This window comes from Corvus kubaryi, unplaced genomic scaffold (genome assembly GCF_017639235.1).
Source record: "Corvus kubaryi isolate FWS band 111438036 unplaced genomic scaffold, C.kubaryi_AGA036_p1.0 37385, whole genome shotgun sequence".
In the NCBI taxonomy this organism is placed as follows: Eukaryota; Metazoa; Chordata; class Aves; order Passeriformes; family Corvidae; genus Corvus; species Corvus kubaryi.
The window spans coordinates 29,410,247-29,433,833 of record NW_024581127.1 but is presented as its reverse complement, the minus strand read 5'-3'; the positions used below and the strand labels follow the sequence as shown (position 1 = coordinate 29,433,833).

At 40.6% G+C, this 23,587-nt stretch overlaps 1 protein-coding gene across 2 annotated transcripts in view; it reads left to right on the top strand.

Moving 5' to 3' along the window:
* The window catches only part of NDRG1 (N-myc downstream regulated 1), a 39,868-nt gene extending 16,874 nt beyond the window's left edge, over nt 1-22,994 (top strand). Inside the window, exons 1-14 of one of the 2 annotated variants that reach the window (XM_042035906.1) lie at nt 5,279-5,397; nt 6,886-6,991; nt 8,409-8,529; nt 10,821-10,883; nt 12,448-12,508; nt 12,962-13,048; nt 14,213-14,269; nt 15,196-15,299; nt 15,691-15,747; nt 16,554-16,605; nt 17,368-17,415; nt 18,955-18,990; nt 20,354-20,405; nt 21,138-22,994. In XM_042035906.1, the coding sequence (XP_041891840.1) occupies nt 5,353-5,397; nt 6,886-6,991; nt 8,409-8,529; nt 10,821-10,883; nt 12,448-12,508; nt 12,962-13,048; nt 14,213-14,269; nt 15,196-15,299; nt 15,691-15,747; nt 16,554-16,605; nt 17,368-17,415; nt 18,955-18,990; nt 20,354-20,405; nt 21,138-21,403 (1,155 nt within the window). In that variant the 5' untranslated portion in view covers nt 5,279-5,352 and the 3' untranslated portion in view covers nt 21,404-22,994. Of the gene's footprint in view, nt 1-5,278; nt 5,398-6,885; nt 6,992-8,408; nt 8,530-10,820; nt 10,884-12,447; nt 12,509-12,961; nt 13,049-14,212; nt 14,270-15,195; nt 15,300-15,690; nt 15,748-16,553; nt 16,606-17,367; nt 17,416-18,954; nt 18,991-20,353; nt 20,406-21,137 lie in introns of those variants that run through there. The other variant, XM_042035904.1, reaches the window with a different exon arrangement.
* Nucleotides 22,995-23,587: the final 593 nt, after the last annotated feature.

The window sequence follows — 23,587 nt, the reverse complement described above, 5'->3', positions numbered from 1 at the left end:
TAGGAGTGATGGTGTCTCTGTATTTTTATTTAAAGTCAGAACATACAAGTTCATAGCACACCACTAGGTCACATAATGGCCCTTCACTTTCCCTGAGTGTCATGCTTTTGAGAAATGACTTGGTAACTCTCCTGGATCCTCTAATTTTATTGTTATTTGGGCTTTTGACAGAGAAGTTTGTCCTTGCTGGTTCTTAGCTGAGATTAAGGAATTGCATGGTTGCAGGAGTCAGGCTGGATTGAAGTGGGATGGAGAGCAGGGAGGGTGTACCTGCCTTGACAAGCAGTGTGAGTGGTGTTTTCCCACTGCTGAGGACAAGGAGTATGTGTTGGGAAAAGAGGCTCACTGGGTGTCTAATTTTTATCAGGGGGTGTAGAAATGGAGGCAAACTCTGAAGGAATAAGGAAAGCTATTAAATTGTTCTAGCCTCTGTTCAAGTCCTTCAAGAAAATAACCGTTCTCTACTTTACTGCATGTTGTACTTTATTAGCACCTGTCTGTATTTTTGTTCAATGTTGTGCCAATTGCTTAAAAAATACAGCACAAATTCAGTTTTCCTTGGAAACCAAGGGAGACAGCGATCTTGGACATTTTTTTCATCTTTCAATGGTTCTTACTTCTATAGCAAAACTGTAGTTTACACTAATCCTGCATCTTCCCCCTCATCTTTTCTAATGAAATCCAGTACCTAAAATCTTGATAAATATAAGTTAAAGTTGTCACCATGCAGCTTCTTGCAGGACTGTGCACAGCGTGGGAGAAGCTTTCTGTTTGGGTCCAGATTGATCACTTGGTCTAAATAAATTGAATCCCAGATTAAGTCTGCTAACAGGAATACTGCGGTATTTTGATTAAGAATCCAGAACTGACCCATATTTCATTTCTATTCTTAGAATAAATTGCTTGGTTTGTAAACCATGTGTGTATATATAGATTTTTTTTAAACTTGCAAGATCAAATTCGCTAAGCCTTTTTGCTTTTCTTTTCTCCGTGTTTTGGATTAACTGTCACTAATCCAGAGCAGTGGTTCTTGTCATTTAGCTCTGTTCTGCCAGCTCTTACTTTTTTTAATGATTTATCTTTGTAAAGAGTTTAATCTTTGTTTGTTCTAGTTCAGAAAGAAAAAATGTGGAAGAGTCTCAATGCATTTTGTTAAGAGCTGTGACTGTAAAGGAGGCTTAGCTTTGGTCCTCAAAGCCACAAGTGCCCTCCCTATTTTTCTTCAAGTTCTTTTTTTGTTGATTTGTGGAAAAAGTGGTTTGGAGCTGCTATGAGAGATGTGATTGCTTGGTTCATTAGAGAAGTTCATGTGTGGCCCTAGGGCACCCAGGTCACTCCAGGACTGAGACTGAAGCTGAAGTGTGCTCTTACTGAGCAACCTCTCCCATGAACCACTTGGGAAGAGGATGGGCTTGGCCAGGGAAGGAAGGTATTGGTGCTTGGCAGGATGGAGCTGCTTATTTAATGCCTGTGTATGGGTATGGGTGTCCACCAAAGCCACTGCAACTTGGTCCATCATTCTGGGAACAAGTTAAGCAGTGTTCACTTAATGACTTTGTTTCTGCCCCTGAACAGTAAAAAGAGCTGTCTGTGAGGTGTTTTCCTTCCAAGACTAAATTTTACATAGTTACTCAGGTTTACCAAAAACTAGATTCTTACTTCACATGCAGTTTTAGACAGACTGGAGTTAAACATAGCTTTCCATTTTTAAAGTAAGCCACTGTATAGTGGGGTATTGCTCTTCTGAAAGCACGTGTTGCAAGACATGTCTATAGTTATTCTCTGGGGGAAAGTCTTTGTGAAGTTACCAAGGGATGGCCAAGACCAGAGATGAAAGACCTGACAGCTCTGAACAACTTCTAGTCAGCAATTTGTCTGTTACTATGTCTGTCTGTGGCACCTACCTGAAAATTGAAGTAAAGGTCCCTTGTGTCTCAAGAGGGAGAGTGTTCCTGGCCAAACCTGTTTTAGCATAATTGATGATAAACCGGTGCAGGGCACTCTGGCCTGTGTGGCTTTGTTGTCTTCACGCCAAGCACATTTTAGCTGTATTTCCAGTTTTGTGTATTTGTGTATGCTCTAGCTCGGTAGCATTGAAGCCAGTGGAGACCTGGCTCCTCATCACTGTGTGTATTCTCCCAGCTCTGTGTTTCAGTCCATCAGGACTCTGCTTGCTCAGAAACTCAGCAAAACTTGGAGCTGTGTGGCAGCTGTAGGTGGCAGAGATGAGTTTGTCCCTTGCAATCCATGGCTCGTGGCCATTCGTATCTATAGGCATGCAAGATCTGTTTCTGCTTTAGTTCCTCCTTCCTCCTGCCTGCTTGGGGAGAAGGGAAGAGCTGCCCTGCAAGGAGAGATGAATCAGCTGGTGCACGTGGCAGGAGGGGGTGGGATTCCCGCTGGCACCGGTGGACGTGGTTTGGGGCATTGCAGTCTGCTGTGTGGATTTCCTCATCCTTTTGGGACACTGAAGGAAAGGGATGGGGGTGGCTGTGGTTTTGTACTTGGCAGAGCAGGGTGACCCCGTGCTAATCAGACTAGGAAGAATCCCTGGGCAGAGCTATCACAATAATCTGCGTCAGTTCCTGCACCAAAGTTTTTGTTCTTGGCTTCCACCTTAGCAGGGTCACTTACATTTACATCTGAAGTCATCATCCTTGCTAATGTACCTGACTCCCAGCCTGATTTAGGGAACTTTTTTCTTAATATTGCTAGTTTAGAATAGAAATGTTAACAAATAAAAAAAGAAAAATAAATGGAAATGTAGGCATTGGGGTTTTAGGAAAAAACAAGTGTATGAATTGTAATTCTATTTTAGAGTAGAAAAAGCTAGGGAGAAAATGCTAAAGAACTTCAGGGCAAAGGGGGTTTGAAACTTGACATTGAAATACCACATTAAAAGCTCAAATATTTTTCAATCTGCAGCAAATTGAAAAAGAGAAGTGAAAAAATAGCCGATGCAGGTGTTACTATAGTAAAGTTCTTAAGTAATATGAATTTAAAATATACAGTCTCCTAGCAATTTAAAAGCTATTTAAATCTTTCAAAGCTCCAAAGCTTTTTCCTCAGTCCTAAGGCAAAAGAAGGGAGTTGTATTTAACAGTCATAATGTTATGAATTAAAATAAAAGCATGAGATTGTAATTTAGGATTAAGTATATTTGAAAGCTTTAAAATAATTGTGATGGAATGCAGTATTTTACTTAAAATATAAAATATGAAATATTTAGCAAAATGTGCAGTGTGCATGTGCAGTTTTCCTTTTTAGATATCTGAGATATTTTGGTTGCATATTTCGTACTTCAGAAAACAACTTGTTCATAAACATGTTTTTTTAATCCATATCTTCCTTAGCCAGGGTTGAGACAGGAAGGAATAAATGAGCCCTCCTGTGTGATAACAAATTGTCTTCCCTTTCTAACCTCATGAAAAAATAAAAAGGTCACTTGAAGCAAAAATAAAATCTATTTTAGAATGTACCAGCTCCTTCAAACTGAGACAGCCTCCCTTAAATTGCATGTATTGGAAGTATTTTTATGTTTGTGTTTAGTGCACTAATATAAGACTGCACCTCTGTTAAAGTGAGAGATGTGAACAGATGGTGTGTTTGTCTTTATCCTTCTATCGGATTAGTGTACCTTGGATTTTTTTTTCCAAGATAGTGTTTTAATACAAATCAGTTGGTGAAGAGCCTCTTACTATAATGTTGATGTTGATTGGGATGTGCTGCCATCTGTTTTCAGTGCTCTGCATTTTGAAAACATCCATCCCTACATCACGTAGACAAATCTCTTGATCTTTAATAGGATCAATAGGGATGTGAAGTTGTTGGTTTGATGTCACCAAACAAACTGGTTTGAATTGGTTGTTTTTTTAGACCCTTATGTGTATTTCCTGTTAAGAATTCATGCTACGGGAAAATAGCACAACCCTTTTGAATTAAGGGAGTCTCACTGTGATGCTAATGAGGAATTGAGCCAATTGTTAAACTGACTGTGTTATGCCAGTTGTTTGGGAGCATGATCACCTGTTGTCTCTGAACTATTTTTAGTTGACACTGAGGTTGAACTAGACTCAGGTTTCCAGTTCCGGAAGAATTAGCTGTGGCGGTCAGTGGGATGTGAAGGTTCAAGGGTTTGGTTTTATCTACCATGAACAGACTTTTTCTTTCATGCATGAAGGAGGAAGATCCTGAATCTTGAAGGTGCTTCCTGCAAAGAAAACAGGTTCTGGATTTTCACTGTTGTTACCGGAAGGCTCTAGCAATGCAAATCTGATTATATGAAATGCCTATTAGTCTCTAACTGAGGAGAAAATAATTTCAATATTCTACACTCAGCAGGAATTATGTTACACAAAAATGCTTACTCTCATTACTGTGTTGAGATTGCCAAATTATTATTTTTTTAAATTAGCTAAGTGTAAGAGAGTAGAATGTGGAAAATATTAATTGCCATCATTATTAATTTCAGCTGTTAATTGCTGAAATTGTACTGGCACTGAAAATCTCTTCAGGAGTATTGTATAATGATAATACCCAAATATATATTAATGATGTAGAATGTTATTGGGGCCTTGAGCAATCTGATTTAATGGGTGGCATGCCTGCCCACAGCAGGAGGTTGGAATTAGATGATCTTTAACATACACTATTAAAATATAATTGTAGAAAGGCTTGGGTTGGAAGGGATGTTAATGACATACCAAATGTATACCATACAATCCCATATTTTCTGTAAAAAACTGAACTTGGTGACACTCATGTGCTGATGTAGGAATCCTTTAAACTAAATGTTGCTTATCTACTTTGGAAAATACTAGATATCAAACATTTTAAAAGCCTTGGTTTTGTTGTTCAGAATCATTGTGACTTACACTAATTTTTTAGTCTTTTGTGTTTACTGGAAACTTTAACCCTGGCTTTTAGGAAAGAACTCAATTCTGATTTAATTTAGCATAAGTTTGGGGTGTTCCAGCATTTCAGATGACAAAATGCAAAATGAAGCTAAACTTCTCCAAACCTGGTGGAAACAGCAACAGGAAAGACTCTGCTAATTCCCAGGTTTGAAATTTGGTGCTTTTATGTTGTGTGGCAGGGACTTAGTTCATCTTTGATGTCTGACCTCTGTTGAGTATATTCTTCCCCTGATCAAACCTGGCTCAAATCCTATTTAAGAATGACATCCTCGTGAATTAGTCTGTTTTGGTTTCCCCAGCTGGCATTATGGGAGTCATAAGCCTATGTAGGAGAGCAGCTTGTCTATATAACCCAGTTCCATGCTGGGACAAAGTAAAAACCTGCCACCCGTCCTCTGTTTGACTTGCTGGATTTGCCACCCTGTTTTGCCTAAGGATGGTCCTGGATGTGGAAGATACAGCTTACTTGATAAGTAATGCAGTGAGTATGCAGAGGAATGAGTCTATAAGGAGATATAAAAGCTGAAAACTAGAGTTTTGATGGAGTATAGTTCAGAGAGCAGCAATGCTCATCTCTCCCCATGTACAAGGGGCTTAGATCTTGATTCAGTGCTTCAGTTGTAACTTAAAATTGATGTAATTGTGTAATTAAAAAGAAACTAGATTAAATGTAGAATGGTGTTGCCTAGAATCCTTATTTTCAACAAAATTTGCAGTGCATTCCTTGTATCAAATTAAGGAGCTGAGATTTAGATTGAATTATTACCTGAGATATTGGAAGAGGTTTTTTAAAAAGGTTTTTGCAGAGGCTGTACACCTCTGATTTCTACAGCATAATTTTAATAGATTTGAATTTAACTTGGATTTTGCCTCTGGGTGTTACTGCCTGGAACAAGTCAAGCAAGCCCTGCAGCAGCAGGCAGTGGTGAATGACATGGATCATATCTGTGGCCTGTGCAGTAAATAAAGGATTCTGGTGAGATGCAAAGACTGGCTGCTACCTATATAATTCTTTGATTGTTATGTGAGTGTAACTGTACTGTAAAAAAGTGTCAGAAAGAACTGTGAGTTTGTGATTCCCTTTATACACATTGGCAAAATACCAAATTGTTTATATTCATCTGAAGTTCAAGTGCAAAAGAAACAAAAACTTTTCCATCTTTTGTGTAAGTCACATCTAACTTAGAGATCCAGAAGATGGTGCTCAGGGGGACTTTGGTTTGTTAACAATGGTGTCCTTGGCTTTAAGATCAATAAGTAGTATAAACTCCTGTTATCCCAAATAATAGTGGTTTACTTCTTAATGTTGTTTTTCTGATAAGCACCACAATAATGTCATGGTTATTTTGTTCTATTAGCAGACTTCAGACAGTTGGGTTTATGCTCAGGTCTGAACATCACAAGCCAAGAAACAAACACGTGGCTGTCACTTTTATTGGGGAAGGCTACTGCCATCACAAGGCTTCACAGTATAATAAATCTTTATGGCAAATAAGCAAGTACAAGCTACTTAATGCTGCTTTCTTTGGGGAATAGTGGTTATTTGCTCAGCTAGAGTTCATTTCCTAGAAATCAGAAATATTTTATCTTGGTGACTTGTGCTTTTGCAAAGGTTGAGTCAGAGTTGTAAGCTCCTGTTATTTTAGGTGTCACTACAACAAACTGCTTTCTTTATGTTTTCTTATCCTGCCTTTTAATGTGATTAAAGTGTTTAACTATTCCCTCAGCATGTGGTTAGAGCTAGCAGCTTGAGTGCTTCTGTAGTTGTATGTGGGCTGGAGTAGGTGACAGTCAAATGTAAAATGTTATCACAGAGCCCCCACCATGGGGGAGAACAGGGGGTGTTAGCATAGGATTGCAGAGCATACCCTGGGATGGGGCAGGACCTGTGCTTGTGGTCGATCAGGGTCTGCTGCAGCAGCTGTGGAGCACTTGGACAATCCCTGACAGTCTTCCTGTTCTCTCCCAGGAGCAAGATGTGGAGACCGTGCACGGCTCAGTCCGTGTCACCATGTGTGGCACTCCCAGGGGGAACCGCCCGGCCATCCTCACCTACCACGACATCGGGCTGAACCGTAAGTAAGCTTTAATTACCAGCACAGGTTCTGTGACAGCACTGCCATAATCAGAGGTGAGAAAGCAGCAGTGGCTAGGAAACCCTTCCCAGGTCCTTGTTTGTTTGTGTGCATTGGAAGCTGTTAATGGCACCTAACTCTCACAGCAAATGTAATTCTCAGATTTTTTTTTTTTTTTTAATCCTTGTGCAGTAAATAATTGGAATGTTTCAGTTAAAGGGGCAAAAGATCTCTGGTAGTTCATAGCAACTGTGTATGAATGCTGCAAAAAAATCTTAAGAGGAGGCTGATGGTATATTACCAGCAGGACAGAAAAAACAACCCTGCTGGGGCTTTGGGTCCTGTCTGATAAGCAGTCTTGTGCTGCTTGGATTTATATGCATTATATGTCAAGTCAGTATGAAATGAGTGCTGGCTTTGTGTCCTTAGCCAGCCTTTTATCTCATCTGTCATATAATGAGCTAATATCCAGACCTGGTCTAGTTTGATCTTTTGTCAGACATACTTGTTGCACACAATTCACTGTTTCTTAATCAGCTATCAATATTTAAAAACACCTGCAGATCTTGAAAGTCTGGCTATTGCAAGGGGGTGAATATTACTAGTAAGACAAAAAAATCTGCTTTCTTGCCTGTGTTTTGTGGAATTGTCTTTAGTTTTGATTTTCAGTGAATCAGGGCAGAGAAAATCTGGAACTTAACTTTGAATTAGAGCTTTTTCATTCCAGAGTTACAAAGTTTTCCTGGACTTGCACATTCTCCTAAAGCTGATTTGAGCTAAAAGCATTTTATATTCTGCCAAGATATTTTGCATATATATTGTGTGAGGACATTCAGAAACACACACAGAATATTGAACCATTTTCTAGGCATCTCAAAGATGGTGCTTTCCACACCAGAAGGAAAATATCCTAATGCTTTCCCCGCATGAATATTTCTTCATAAGATCACCTCAAAACTTGGAGCCTACAGCACTGAGTGTCCCAGAAGGATGATTTTTGTCTTGAGCTGTCTGCAGCATCTGATCACATAATGTTTAACTTCTAATATTTGGGCAAAAGGTCAAGCCACAATCTTATCCTTGAATATTCTTTTTTCTCCATTTGTTTTGACACAATTTTAAAAAAATTAAAAGGACAAGGAAATTGATAATTTAATCTAAGACAAAACCTGGGATGAATACCCTTGGCTACATTTTGTTAGTATTTTAAGTTTGCATAAAGAATATTTTTTTGAGGAATTAGGTGTACCAAGCAAATACTTCTAGTAGGTACAAAAATAACTTGGACAAACCTTAGCTGACCTGATCGATTCAACTTTTCATTAACCTGCAGGATAGGTGAATAAATTATTTTTATAGCTGAAAACTTAGTATTTCCTTCAGCATAATTATTTCATATTTTCTTTTCCTTCCCAAGATAAAACTTGCTTCAATCCTCTCTTCAACTTTGAGGATATGCAGGAAATCACCCAGCACTTTGCAGTCTGCCATGTGGATGCACCTGGCCAGCAGGATGGAGCACCATCTTTCCAGGCTGGGTGAGTTCTCTGGGAAAAACAGCCCATGCTTTCATAGTTATCCTCTTTTTGGAAAAAGAGTCTTGATCTTTGATTTCATTAAAAGGTACTTGCAGCAAGCACAGTAGTTGGCTTTTGAACTTAAATCCTGACACTCCATTTCTAAAGTACTGGAGTTCTGGGAGCTCTGTTTTGTTGTGCCAGTTCACAGTAGACTTTGGGGCTGCAGTTTTGTGTTTTAGCTCTGATAATGAGACTGCTCGTAAAGCAGTTCCTTGACAGATGTCTACATCTTGTCAATTCAAATAGTGAATTAGCTTATTTTGTAATGACATCCTGAATAAAAAATACAAAATTAAACTATTACTGTAAATAAGACAGGCATTAACCTCTACATAATGTCCTTCCTAAATCTGTGGTCTTTGTGAAATGGCAGCATGGTAGATGTTAAGTTGATAACCTACCTGGAAAATCCAAGTTGTTAGGCAATAACAAGGTGATGAACCCCCCCAGAATGTCATATCTGCATATTCCTGACTGTACCACGTCCAGTGCTGTAACTCTTGGAAACCTTGAGCACTGTCATTGCCAAAAGGCTTGGCCTGTTTAGGTCAAATGAGAGAGGTTTACCTTGAGATGCCCCTTGGACAGGAATCAGCTTGGCTGAGGAAGGGAGCAGCCAACATGCCAAGGGGAGGATTCAAGGCAAGGACCAGTTGTTCTGTGAGAACTACGTATTAAGGAGCTTATAAGTACTCTTATTGCATGAGCCAGTCTATTTCCCTGCTTAATTTTTAAGCTGGTCTGATGCTGTTGTTAGCTGCAATGCCCCAGTTGTCTATCAGAGCAGCCTACAAAGCTATTTCAGTCATCCCTTCTTTGCATTTGTTTAAATCATGAGCTTTTAAGTGCCTTAGCCCTTGTGTCCTGGACAGGTGTTATCACTTCTGAGTTGTCAGCTGCAGAGGGCAGCCGTCATGATCTGTGGCTAGTAAAGACTTCTGCTTGACAAAATCATGATGGCCGTGTAAGAAGCTGTATTATGTTTACCTGCCCTTCAACTGGGAGACCAGCATGCCTAAATTAAGTCATAGAATTATGGCTTGGTTTAGAAGGGAAATTTACAGGTTATCTAGTCCAACCCCCCTGCAATGAGCAGGGACAACTTGATCAGATTGCTCAGAGGCCTGTCCAACCTGACCTTGAATGTTTGCAGGGGTGGAGCATCCACCACCTCTCTGGGCAACCTTTTTAAGGGTTTTCCACCCTCATTGTAAAAAAACTTCTTCCTTAGATTTAACTTAAATCTACCCTCTTTTGGTTTAAAACCATTACCCCTTTTCCTATCACAACTGGCCCTGCTGAAAAGTCTGTCCACCTCTTTCTTATAGGTCTCCTTTAAGTACTTTAAGTAAGTAAGAAAATAAGAAAAGCTGCAATAAAGTCTCCCAGACCAAAGCTGTTGCAGTAACACTAGCTTTTGTCATTACAAGGTTTAATATACCAACAAGAAAATCTAAGAAAATAAAACATTTTGCAGTCCTTGGTGGTTTTTGCTTGTTATATTTTGGAGGCTAAGCTAGAGAATAATTAAGTGTAATTCTGATGGGAAGCAGAGATTTAAATACATCTTAGGCAGATGTTTTCCAGCTCTACTCTGGGTAGATTTTTTTTTTCCACATGATACTCAGTTGAGATTTTGCTCAGAATTTCCTTCCCTCAAAGTTTTGTTTCTGCTTTGAAGAAGGCCAGGAGCAGTAAGAAACATCTGTTTTTATTGAGCTTTCCTCAGCAGCTTCATAGCCTTTCTTATGCCTTCATTTTCTCCATCAATAGTAATGGAAAGCTGTTCCCATTTATCCTATGGTAATGTTTGTGTCCCTAAAAACATGCATGTAAGTTTTTTGCCAAATATCTCGAACTCACTTCTGTAGTCCCTGATTCTGAAATACAGGGGAACTTTTTTGTGGTGGACCAGCAATACAAACCCAGTGAATGTGGTTGGAAACTCATCTCTCTGGTTCAAACTTTTTCATAAGGTCATAATGTTAACTTTCCTTGGGAAAGATTCATTGTGGTCTATTTTGTTCTTAGACATCCATTGTCCTGTAACACATAGAACATATATAGATTATGCTCCTGTTTCTGCTAAATTACTTGTGCTTGCTCCTGATTTAAATTCAGCTCGTACACACAATGATCTCATGATGACAGCATTTGCTATTACATCTACAGTGATCACTGTCTCTAAATATGCTAGTGTACACTGCTGGATGTGGTGTAATAACTCCTCAAAAACATGCTTGTCGTAGGTATGTGTATCCCTCCATGGATCAGCTGGCTGAAATGATTCCTGGAATCCTGAAACAGTTTGGGTGAGTGCAGAATTGTTTACTTATTTTTCTCATTCTTCTCTCTGTGGCTCACTGAAAGAGCAGGCATTTGCTTTGGCCTGGCTGTCTGGCATTTTGTTTGCTCAAACTACACTTGTGGTTGTTTTGGATTCCTGTGTTACAGATGGATTGCTTTTGCCTTGGTTTCTGAAAGAGCTTATTTTTTGGCCCTTTTTGAAATGTCTGTTTATTTTTAAACAGGAAGCAACTTAGGAGAAATCCCATGTGCCTAATTTAGGGGCTTCCTCCAGTATTCTCTGCATCCCCCTCGCAGGGGCAGGGCACAGACAATCTGTTCTTCCCACTGTAGCAGCCCACGTTTTCCTGTGTGGTTAAGCAGGAAAAAAAAAGCACAGTCCCATCTGAAGACATTTACTGTTTTCTTTTCTGTGGCTTGAATGTCCTAGGGGGTCTGTCTGACCTCCCTAAGGCTCTTCTACTACCAAGAGCAGATGCCAGGTTACCAGTTAAAACACCTAGTGGCAGTGTTCCTGGGTTGTCTACCTGCACCATGTTTGGGGGTTGTTTTCCCTTAAAGCTCAGCTTTAGTAGGAGCTGTAGGTGAGAAGGATGCCCTTTCTGTGGAGTTTGTGCTCCTGGTACACAGTGGAGAGGGCAGGTAGACACCTCCAAGGGGTTTTCAGAACAAGGAGAGAAAACTTGGCATTCAGGTTTAGGCAGCTTTGGAAAACAGAGGCTGGACCAGCTCCCCAGTTTAGACATTGCTCAGTTATAACCAGCTCTTACTGCAGACCAGTTTACCTCACTACCTCTTTAGGGGATGTGTATTTTTTGAACTGCCTAATGTCAGGCACAGAGCTGTCAGTTCTGTTGCACTGCACAAAAAAATGTGATCAATAACATCAGCATCTTGAAAATCAATTAAACTGGAGTGTATTTACAAAGTCCTAATGAGAATGAAAACTACCCTCAGGTATTTTCCTAAAAGCATTGAATAATCTGTTTTTCTGAGTGCTTTTGTCTAGCCTTCCCTTCCATGTATTCTCTAAGACCTTGAAGGTGATGCTTTAAACCTGATCTCAGTTAATGCAAATATTTGGTTTGTTTCTGCCCCGTTTGGTTATGAAGTTTAAAGTTCATCGCCCCAGTGGCTGGGTAGCAGGAGATGTTTCCCTGCCAGCTTTCTTTTAGAGAGGAACCAGAGCCCCAGTTGGATAGCTGTGATGGGGAGGCAGGGAGAGTCCAGGGAGGGGGGAGCTTTGTATTCAGGCTGCAGATTTCAGGTCTGTATCTTACAAGTTTTCTGGCAGAGACTAATCATTTCCTCCCAGGATCAGAATAATGCTGTGGCTGCTCAGTATATTTACTTAAAGATAAGTGAGGATGGCTGCTGCCCTGCAATGCACGAGGACCAGGGCCCTCCAAGTATTGCTGGGGCCACTGACGTTGCTGAGGGCTCACAGCTTGCCCAAACTGAACCCACCCTTCTGTAGATACACACTGGCATGGGAAAGAGGAAGGCTACTGATGTACTTTATTTTTAGCACTCTTCCTCATTTGTCTCTTCTGTTTTATTGCTGTGCAGGCTGAAGACCATCATAGGAATGGGAACTGGAGCTGGTGCCTACATTTTAACCAGATTTGCTGTAAGTTTTGTGGAGCTTCCCTAAAGCCTCAAACCCAATTTTCCTCACGTGTTGTTGTCCCCATAGCGTGCATGGAGAATTCCTGTTCTGCTGTGCCCAGTTGAGTATGCAAGCCAGGCTTTTAAGTGAAATACCACAATCTGCAGGATAGCTAATCCAGAAGACCTAGATTTTCCATTTTAAGGCCTGGGCTCTACCCAGTTAATTTGCAGAAGGTTTTTATAATGGGAGTTCTCTATTTAAACTGAGGGTGGAGAAAAAGTTAAATCCTAATGTTCTCCAGCTGTTCAGTTGAACTGCTCTAATGAAATTTTTTTTTTCCCCATACATATGCTTGTTTTCTGCAAGATAAAACTGGACCTACCACTTTCCTCCACAGGACATTATTTGCTAATTTAATTTTTTTGCTGACTGTCAAGTTGCAAAGGATATCCTAAATCTTTTTTTTTGCAGTTAAACCATGCGGAGATGGTGGAGGGATTAGTTCTCATTAACGTAAACCCTTGTGCTGAAGGTTGGATGGACTGGGCAGCAACTAAGGTAAACATCTTTAAGTTAGAAAAATAAATGTTACTGCAAGCCTGCGGAACATGAGGAGCTTGGCAATCTTGTATGTCAAGGCACGGCTGCAGATACAAAATATCCTGGGGTAACTCCTTTGGGGTTTATTCTTCCATTTGCAAAAATACTTCATACAGAGCTCGTGATAAAAATAAGTACTTTGGGAAAACAGATACAGATACCTGTGGTACAATGGAGCTGCTGGGACAATTCTTAAGAGCTCATAACTGCTGGGGAGAACAGTTTACCGAGACATGGTAGTTTTGGAAACATCTTTCTTGTCCATGGCTTTGTTTACCAGCACAGTCCAAAATATGAAGTAGAGCACACAAAAATGTCCAGAACAGCATCTTCCATGTTTCAATCATCTGAGCCTTAGATGCCAAAAGGACTCAGAAAAGAGCATTAGTTACAGTAACTGTGGACAGATTGTTCATACAACCAGAAAATGTTGACATAAAAGAAACTCCTAGGAGAAGCTTGCAGAGCTAGGATGGTAACATTCTTTCAAGGCTTAGTTACTAATTATATTCCCAGGTCAAATTTATCAAAATACTTTGACAGACAAACTTACTTAAATGAAATGTAGTAACTTTTCCATGCTGAAATGAACTTCTGACGCATTTCAATTCTCACCCAATTCCTCACTGCCTGAAATTCTTACATATCTGTGCCTCTGCCTTCCACCTCTCAAGTATTACTCACCTCAAGAGTACAGCAGGTGCCTTATATTCTTGTGTCCTTCCAAAGCAGGAGCACTTACTGTGGGTTGTGAGCTTATGGTACCAGTTCCATCTCATTGTTAGGGTGGGTTGTTGGGGAAGAGAGTGGGCAGTGGGGTTAAATGACACCCATCTGGCTGGTTTGCTTGGTGTTCCTACAGGGAGTGATTCCCTATACACCTATGCCTCTAGTAGTGTGTTCCCTATATAACTGCATTAGTGAAGACATCCGATGAGAATGACTCAAATGTGAACCCCTAAAGGTGTTCTAGTTGGATGGAGGGGCAAAATATCATTTTAGGGTATTGTACATGTAGAGAGAGCAGGGAAACATCCACTGGTCTATTTATGGGTAATTGGAAGGTGTCATTTGTTCAGGGACTGTGTCAGTAGCAGATACTTAGATAATCTTGCTGTTCAGATTTCAGGTTGGACAAACGCTTTGCCAGACATGGTCATTTCACATCTATTTGGAAAGGTAAAGTTCAAAAGATTCCTCTGGTGTATTCAGTCATCTGTATTTACCTTCTGGGGCTGGGAGGAGGGGAAAAGCCTTCACTTAAACAATAAAGGATGAAGTGAAACAGTGAGATAGGATTCACACTTGTGTCCCCAGCATTTTGAGGGTGTGTTCTGCCATGGGTTTGCTGTGTCCTGAGTACTCAAGTGCATCTCAGCTGTGAAAACTCTAGTAGGGGCAGCTCCCTGTCTAGGCAGCCAACACTTAAATGTGAGTATATGGTCATGTTCTGAGCTGAAAAACCCCTCAGTGTTTTTATATAATATACGTGTAACTCTGTGACAGCTGGTTATTAGTGTTAATGGCGCTCTTCAGTGCAAGCCTTATGCAAAGTGCTGGACTGTTTTCTGAGGCTACTTTGCTGTGCTTGACATCGTTAGTAAATGCAATGGAAAACTCCATTCCAGCAGAACAAGGAACTAATCTATAAAGACTTTAGAACCCAACTGTTTGAAAATGTTATGATTGAAGTCCTCGAAGCTTAGTTATTTACTATTGTGAAATTGAGTTCCACGTTACATGTTTGTAAGCCTTCAGCATCTGCTTTGCCCTGGAAACATTTATTAGGCTTCTTACCCTGAATCTTCTTTTTTTGTTTAGTTTAAAACCTCACACTTGTCTGACTGTAACTATCTGCACTGTGTTTTGCAATTGTGAGACTTTAACATTACAAAATCCTGGAGTTTTAAAGAAAATTGTGGTATTGCAATCAGAAGATAATATTAATTCTGGGTGACTTCACTGGGTGCTGGAAGTGGTCCCTTGCCTCAAGGTGCACACACTCCTGTTGTCCAGATATGAGTCTGATACACAACTACTGAGACATGTCTTCAGATCCTTTCAGAAAATAGCCCCTATTCTGAATGATTGTGTCTCCACTTTAGGAAGAGATTCACAGCAACCATGACCTGATCCATACTTACCGTCAGCATATTATTAATGATATGAATCAAACCAACCTTCATCTCTTTGTCAACTCTTACAACAGGTAAATACATTTACCTGATTTCTAACTGGAAACTTTTTTAAGAGGCTGTCCAGCTCTTTAGAGACACTACTTGTGTGGTGGGATTACATGTGTTCCCCCAGTATGAAGTTCTGCTTAACAGTGCCTTTAGGGATCTCAGGCGGTTTGCTTATTGGAGAAGGACCTTGTGCACTTGTGGGGTGAAAGATTGTGCACTGGGACTGAACTAAGACATTGATCCTTCAGTCTAAGTGTGGCTCTATATCAGTTATGGAGGCTACAATATATATATCAGATTAAATTAACATGTGAGTGTCTGTACTTTCTCTAAACTAGAAGAATATAGAAGTATCTATAGAATTCCAGTGTATCAAAAGCCTTTGTCCTCTCTATTTTTTTTTTTTTTTTTCAGTCGGCGAGACCTAGAAATTGAGCGCCCTGTTCCTGGAGTAAATGTTGTCACCCTTCAGTAAGTATTTTATTTGAGAGGTTACTGCAAGTCAGGGGCTGCCGTTAGGAAGAACTCCTCTCTTCAGACTTGGCAAACATATTTAAATTGAAAGTTAAGTCATTCCCATCACTGTGCATCCTGTCACTGTGCAAAATTTGGGCTTACAAAGTACTTGAGAAGTTGGTGTACTTAGCTTCATGCAGAAATACGTTATAGTTAATGGAAACTGTAGCTCTGAAGGTGCTTGAGCTGTGCCTATACAACCAAAAAACCCCAACTTAAAACCATTTGAAAACCAACCAACCAAAAGTATTCAGGAAGATAAAGCAGGTATGAGAATGACTGACTGACTGTCAGAACTTCTGCTAATGGCTTTTTGCCTATGCTACAACTTATGCAACATAATAGGTGTCAAGTCCTTCCTAGCTCAGCTGCTGATGGTTATGCACAGGAGACTGTTCCTCTGACAATCTGGTTGGAATTGGATGGACAGATCCAAAAGTTGGAGCTCAAGGGCCGGGAGGGTGGTAGGCATGAGACTTTGATGCTGATGCCCACATTCAATTTCTTGTAAAGCAAGGAATAAGAGCACTGTCAAGGGCTGATTTGCTGCCAGCTGGGGAAGAGATCAGGTTCTCAGGCAAGGAATGTCAGTGGATCCGCAGCTAACGCAGGATTTGATGTATTTTTAAGGTGTCCGGAATACAAACCAAATCCTTTCCACACACTTAACTGTCTCACCCTTCCAGAGACACAAAATGCAGCTCAGGGCAAGTCCGGGCTGGGTGGCAGAGATAACACCACTTGTGTGTGCTTCTTTGCAGGTGTCCTGTCCTTCTGGTGGTCGGTGACAGCTCCCCGGCGGTGGATGCTGTGGTGGGTACCTCGAGCCATCTTTGCCACCCTGCTGAGGGTGGGTGGGCGAGCCAAGGGGGCTGCATGAGGCCAGCAGAGCTCCTGCCACACAGCAGCCCTGCTGGCTACCAATCCAGCCTAGTGGCTCTCCTCTTCCAGACCGCAGGAGAGCTGCCATTAATTCCATGCTGTTTTTCCCCCTCTGCTGTGCACCATTTATTTAATAGCTACCACGTTAGGAACAATCACCACAGCAGTTCCAGTGAACCGCAAATATTTTCCTCTAGAGAGGAATCTGCTGCTGGTATTTTAACTTGCTGTGTGGTGCTGGAGCTGTGCCCTGGGTCACTCTGGAAGTGAAGAACTTTTTTGACCATTATAACTCGCCCCAGATGACTGGATGACTTCAAATGTTGTGCCTTAATGGGCATGCCCGGTCTGCTGGCCCGTGGCCACATGGCTGCTCACCACTTGGGACGCTACCAGATGACCCCAAATCACAAGATAAACAACACTTGTTTCCATTGAAGTCCCAGAAACAGATGAAAAGTCTCCAATTCCCAACTATGGGCTTGTACATGGAAAAAATGCAGTTAAAAATGTGAGATGACCTACTTGGGTTTAAAGATATGTATTATGTATACATAGTCTTCACACAGAATTGTAAGACACTCAGTTTAGTCTGTGTTAGGCCAGAAAACAAGGTGTTAAATCTGTTTTCATGCAAGAGTTCATAATTAAAATCTTGTGTACAATGTCTTATGCTGCTATTCTTTTATATAGGTTGAATGCAACTCAAAGCTGGACCCAACAAGGACCACACTTCTGAAGGTAATAACAAAACCTGTGCTTTTTAAAGTAAACATTCTTCTCATATAAAACCATTATATTGGTTTGCATTAGCTGAAAAAGCAGAACCAGGGTGATGTGTTGCAATACCAATAACACAGTGAGAATCCAATTCTGATGTGAAAAGAGAGCTCCTTCAGGCCGAGAGTATTTTAGTGGAATAAACAAGACTAGGGGCTTCTTGTCAGAGTTAACAGCAGGGAATTTCTCAGCTTCTCCATTTTAAAATAGTAAGGATGAAAGTTGAAATGTTCAGTATTTCACATACCCATAATGAATTTGACTAGAGCTGGCAAAGCTGATCTTGAGATATTTTGAAAGGTTTGAAAAAACTGTGACCAGAGTAGGAGTGCAAACAAGTTCATTCTGTTCCTGTGCTTGCCTCTCATCAGAAGTGTCAGGTGAATTGACAGCTAATCTATCAGCCAGTTTGGTCATCCTGCCTTTTATGAGGGTACAGTCCAGGATATCTTAATGCTATTTTCCAAAAAAAGTTGATAAAATGCACTTCCAAACAGCAGAACGTAATGCAAAGGCTGCGGCTGATATTTGGCATTCAGATTATGGGGGCAATCTTCAGCTTGTTACTGATGAAGTAATAGCATGCAAACAGTGAAACAAGTTTGGTCATGCTTTGCTGGGAACTTCTACTGCATCTCTTTATTGAACTGGCCAGTGAAAATTATAATAAAGATTTTAAATTTTTTTTTTCTCTTAACATTGTTGAGTTACACTGCTGCCCTATAATGTGGTGTGGCAGACACCCTAAAAAAGTTATTGACATTATCTCAGACCTTTTATCAGTGGCCAGCCTTTGCTCAGTCCAGGGATATGGCTGATGCCAGATCTTGCTGCAGGCCTGTTTTGCTGCTAACTAATCCTAGACAGGATTTGGGGTTTCCTGTAATTTACAACTCTACTGTTTTCAGCTTGTAGTATTCCTTGGAACAGGACTGTTTTTGTTGGGTTGACTTTGAGGGGTGGAGTGGCAGGAAAAATGAAATGCTCCAAAAATATTTCATGCACTCAAGATAGCTTTTCTCATTTGGCTTTCCCTGCTTCCCTTGGCAAGTCAGGCTGGTGCTTGCCATCCGCGATCTGAGCAAATCGTTTTTCCCTCTCACCTCGGAGCTTTAGGTGTTTGTTTTCTCTACCCTGTTTGTCATCCAGGTCAATACAGAGTCATATTATTGTAGTTCAGAGTTGACCTTGCAACCAGGACTAATAGGCTGGTTTCTAAGAAACTGGTAATTGCTGCCCAGCAAAAACCATTTGTAGCTCCAGCAGCTGCTTTGCCTGAGCGTCAGTCAAGACACTTTGTGGTTTTCTGGGGTGCAGTCACAGCATTCATAAACATTTAACAGCTTGCTTTGATATGTTCATCCACGTGTATGTTACTCACGCAACAAAAGGAAGTGTTTTCTCTGGCAGATAGCTAAAAAGGTCATTTCAATATATCTATCTAAGCATAAGTGAGTTCCTCTGGCATTGCACTAACTGGCTGTTCTCATCCCATTTCAGATGGCTGACTGTGGCGGGCTCCCCCAAGTTTCCCAGGTAGGATTTGGCTGGCGGAAATCCTACTAATCATGTTCTGCAGCGTGTCAGACTGCAACAAATGAGTGTTTTCCTGTAGAGTACTTGCTGTTCCCAAATGTCAGCCAAAAGGATGGTTATGATTTCATGAATAATGATGTCAGTTGGTCATCTGAGCTTTCTTTTTTCCTTTAAAGAGCAATGAAGTGCAAAACTAAGATTGGGAAGGGATATTATTTTCACTAATAAAGTCTTAACCAAGTAAAGACCTGAGGTGGGAATGCAGAGGTATTATTTTATGCCTATTTACTAAGATAATGTGAATTAAGGCTTGAGCCACTAGCATTTTAACAACATTCTTACTTGGAGTATTTATAGTATACATCAGGAAAGTGGGAGACAGGAAAATAACAGTGCTGTGTTCTTGCATACACCGACTCAGCTTGACTCTGGATGAACTGGAGTTTCTAAAACACATTTAGGCATAAGTTCCAAGCTGCTAATAAAGGCTGGCAAAGTTAAAATTTACCTGCACTTTTGTGTTGCCTCACTAAAAGAGCTGACTTGTAAATCAGCTTTGGAATGTGATATAACATCTAAACAGATTTCTATGCAATATAATGTGGTGTTTGTGAACTTAAAGGAAAAGCTAAATTTGGAATTGCTTGCAGCTGAAGCCCCTGTACAGGTAGTGTATGCCCCAACAGTGGGACCTGGGAAAAGGCTTTTTTAAAGCCACATGGTAGTATGTGCATTGCTTCTGTTATGGAGAGTCCATTCTTTGCAGTGGCTCAGAGAATTATGCAAAAAATATTTTCATGTGAAATAATTGAGACTGTAATTGAAACAGGGAGTGCCTCATTGCAAGAATGTCAGTTGTAGGCAGTTGTGCTTGTGTATTCCTGGTGAGCTTTCTTGCCCTATAAACCTAACTATCAGCCTGAATAGCTGAATTTGTTCTCTGCTGATTAGGAATTACTCAATTACTGGTCTTGTATGAACTGCCTTGTACATTTTGTGAGGCCAGTTGTTTTACTTTTGTTCCCTTCAACTGAAGTGAACAGAAGTAAAGCAACTTAGTTTTTTCTACAAGTTAGTTTTGTTCACTTTTGTTGCTTCAGTAACTGCACAAGTAACTAAAGTTTGAGCCAGGTTTAGACCAGTTCTCTTCTCTGGAAATGTCAGTTTCAAATGCGTGTAATCCAATTTGTAAAATAACGGGGTGAAGACTAGGGAGGGGAATGGTGGAATTTTCTCATAAAAGTTTTCATATAGTCAGTAGAACCCAGAAAATATTTAAGATGTCCCTGTTAAGATGGAATCTATAACATTGTGATATAACCTACTGAGCACTGCTTATGATAGCTCTCTCTCTCTTTTGCAGCCTGCCAAGCTTGCTGAAGCTTTCAAATACTTTGTTCAGGGAATGGGATACAGTAAGTATTGGTTTTATGGAATGGTTGATCTTGCTACCGAAGTTAATTGGGCATCTAAGTACCCAGAGAGTCTTTGATCCCAGGTGTGTCGCCCTTTCCCTTTTGGATATGCATTTGCCAGGGGGGAAAAAAACAAATGCTGTATCTGGGCAAAGGGTTTTCAGATCAAGTGATGTTATTAGAGAGCTTTGTAAATGGCTTATACCCACAAATACCTCTTTTACTTTATCTCAGTGTTTTTAAGGTGGATATCTGTAATAGTGTCCCCTCGTGGCATCACAGGATATGGTTCATCTACTGCACACAACATTTAAAACCTCATTGGCTCAGAGATTTCTTTGAGTTGTAGCTGTTTGTTTTTCCCATATTTGCTTCTGACAGTTGCTGTTGTGTGGTTGCACTGTGAGCCTGGGTTGCCATCAAAGACTGAATATTGGAAAGTGGTGGGAGGGCTGATGAGTCTCTTCAGTTTCCCTCTGGATTCTTGCAGCCACAGTAATGTTCCCTAAAGCTTCCTGAATCCCTCAGCCCTGGCCACTAATTTCGCTGTAATAATTTGGTCTCGTTAAGTACATGCCTGGAGCAGGGGAGGTACTTCTTCATGTGGAAGTACCGTGAAAAGTATCAATTCAACCCTGAAGGCTTCTCCAAGGGTGGTTAAGGCCAAGAGGAAGGCAAGGGCTTCCTTCCAAGCCTGTGAAGCAAGGTATTAATGAAAGACTCTTCTTCCAGTGCCCTCTGCTAGCATGACCAGGCTGATGAGGTCCCGCACCGCTTCTGGCTCCAGTGTAACCTCTTTGGAAGGACAGAGGAGCCGGTCTCACACTGGGGAGGGAACGAGGAGCCGGTCTCACACTGGGGAGGGAACGAGGAGCCGATCCCACACTGGGGATGGTTCCAGGAACCGCTCCCACACAGACACACGGATCGAGCTGACGCCGAACTCGGCAAGCAATGCTGAACAATCAAGCCCCAAGTCCATGGAAGTGTCCTGTTAGATGGCTGTGGGAGGTTTTAACTGGTGGCAGTGTGAAAAAGTAATGGATGCCCCCTGCGTATCACAAAAACATAACTGGTATTAAACTCTAGCTATTCTGTAGGATGAACTCTATTCACCAGGGTCTGAGAGGGACCAAAGAAAAGAAGCATCTCATTTGCTCTATCATTATTCTTGTATCTCAGACAGCTGCTGCTATTGTGCCCTCCTTCAGTGGATGCCAAATTCTAAAGGATACTTGCCAAAAGCTGATGTGGTTGTAAACACTTCAGAGTCAAACTAGAATTGCTCAATACCCTCCTTTAAAATCAAAGCTGTTACAGGCCCCTTTATCTCTTACTCTCTTGAAGTAAACTGGCACAATTTGAGATGAGTTTCAGTGGGGGAGAAAAAATAACTTCTAAGGATGACTTTAAGAAAAGGAAATGAAACAAATGTGTTATGGCCTAATGTTGAAGCTGGAGTTGAATTCATTGTATATAGCTTGACTTCAAATGATAGAAAAATTAATGTATCGTGCATTTATAGGCCTTCTAATTCATTAGTATTCAAGCCTGTTTTCCTATGTACAATAATATACTACTAAAATAGGCAATTTTAATGTGACTTTGAGATGAACTAAATCTTTAAGGTTTTTCATTTCACATTTTTGAGATTTAGTTCCAGTCTTCCTTTCCTTCCCCCCCCCTCCTAGACCCTAAAACCTGCTTAGCCAAATGAGGAAAGGATTTAAATTTGGTAAGCAAGGTAGGATTTCCTGTTTAGGAACTTGGGCCAAAGGGTTTACCAAACTGCAGAAGTTGGTGTAGCTGTAACAAGTTAGGGTAGCTGTATATGCCAGCTAAGCAGAAACAGCTTGATTTTTCCTTCAGAAAGCTTCTTAACTTTGCAGCTCAAGTTTTTTATGTCCAGCACAATTGTGATAAATTTGGAATTCTGTAAGCAGAGACAGATCCAGCTGTTCTTTGTCAGAAGAGATGAATAACTGTGGAATGGGCATGTAATTAGATACTGTACATTCAACTGCCACTAATTACTAGATTTGAAACTGATGAGATCTCACTGGTGCTGAAAAGCATATTCCACTAAGTAGTGGAGCATCAACACTGTATCTCTGGAATACAGTGTCTAATGACTGTGTAAATGTCATGATCTGCTGGTTCTGCATCTTTGCATTGCTTCCTGATACCTTGGGTTGCTTTCTTTGAAGCTGGTGGCTTGACATCTTTCTGCCACTCAGAATGTCACAGTTGGGTGTTCTTAAGTTTGTCCTTCCATAGCTAGTGGGACAAGATTTCCCAAGCTCCAGTGCATAGCTGCTGAATTGCGGCCCTCACACAGAAAAAAAGCTCAAATGCCGAGCAGTTAAATAGCAAACGTTAATACTTTGGGATTGCTTGTTCAGAAGAACACCATCTAGGTTACTTTATATTGACTAACTTCAGCTCCTGTGTAGAATATCCATAACGTTTTGTGGGAAGAACAGACAATTTCCAGAAAGAATAAAGCTATTGTGTAAAGTCTATCAAGAAAAGTTTCTTAATGAAGTATTTGTATTTATTTCAAAACAAATAAATTTGTAACTTTGCAAAGTCTGGTGTCTTCATCTTTTACCAGGAGTACAATAATCTTTTTCAGTCCAAATATATTCTTGCCATCCTTTTGTATCAATGAAATCTTTTTGGTTTTGCTCATATCTCTGTCATTCCCTACGTTTTTGCTCAGAACTTTCTCTCCTCCCCCACTTCTCACTTCAGTCTATTCTCAGAAAACACCACATACTTCAGCATTGTTGCTGGCTATTTTAGTACTAAAGGATATAGAAATATATCCTAGAAAAATATTGAGCCATGATACAGAGTACTATTTGCTGTTTGCTTTGTTTTTGTCTCCCTAGATAAAGTACTGTCTAGTGCACAGATCTGTGGTCTGACTTCCTCACTGGAGTTGGTGCAACACTCATTGCATCCTTTCTGATCCCAGTCTTATCTGTAAATCCACTGATGTGATGAGTTCCTCATGAATATCTGGAGTTATTCAGGCCTCTTGACTGAAACTGCAGATACCACTTGGAGTTTCTAAAGCTGGTTCCTTTTGGAGGTGTTAGAAGAATGTAACTTCAGGAATGTAAAGATTAACCTAGTGCCTTCCTTAACATTCCCTGGTTTCAGTGACAGGTGCCTTG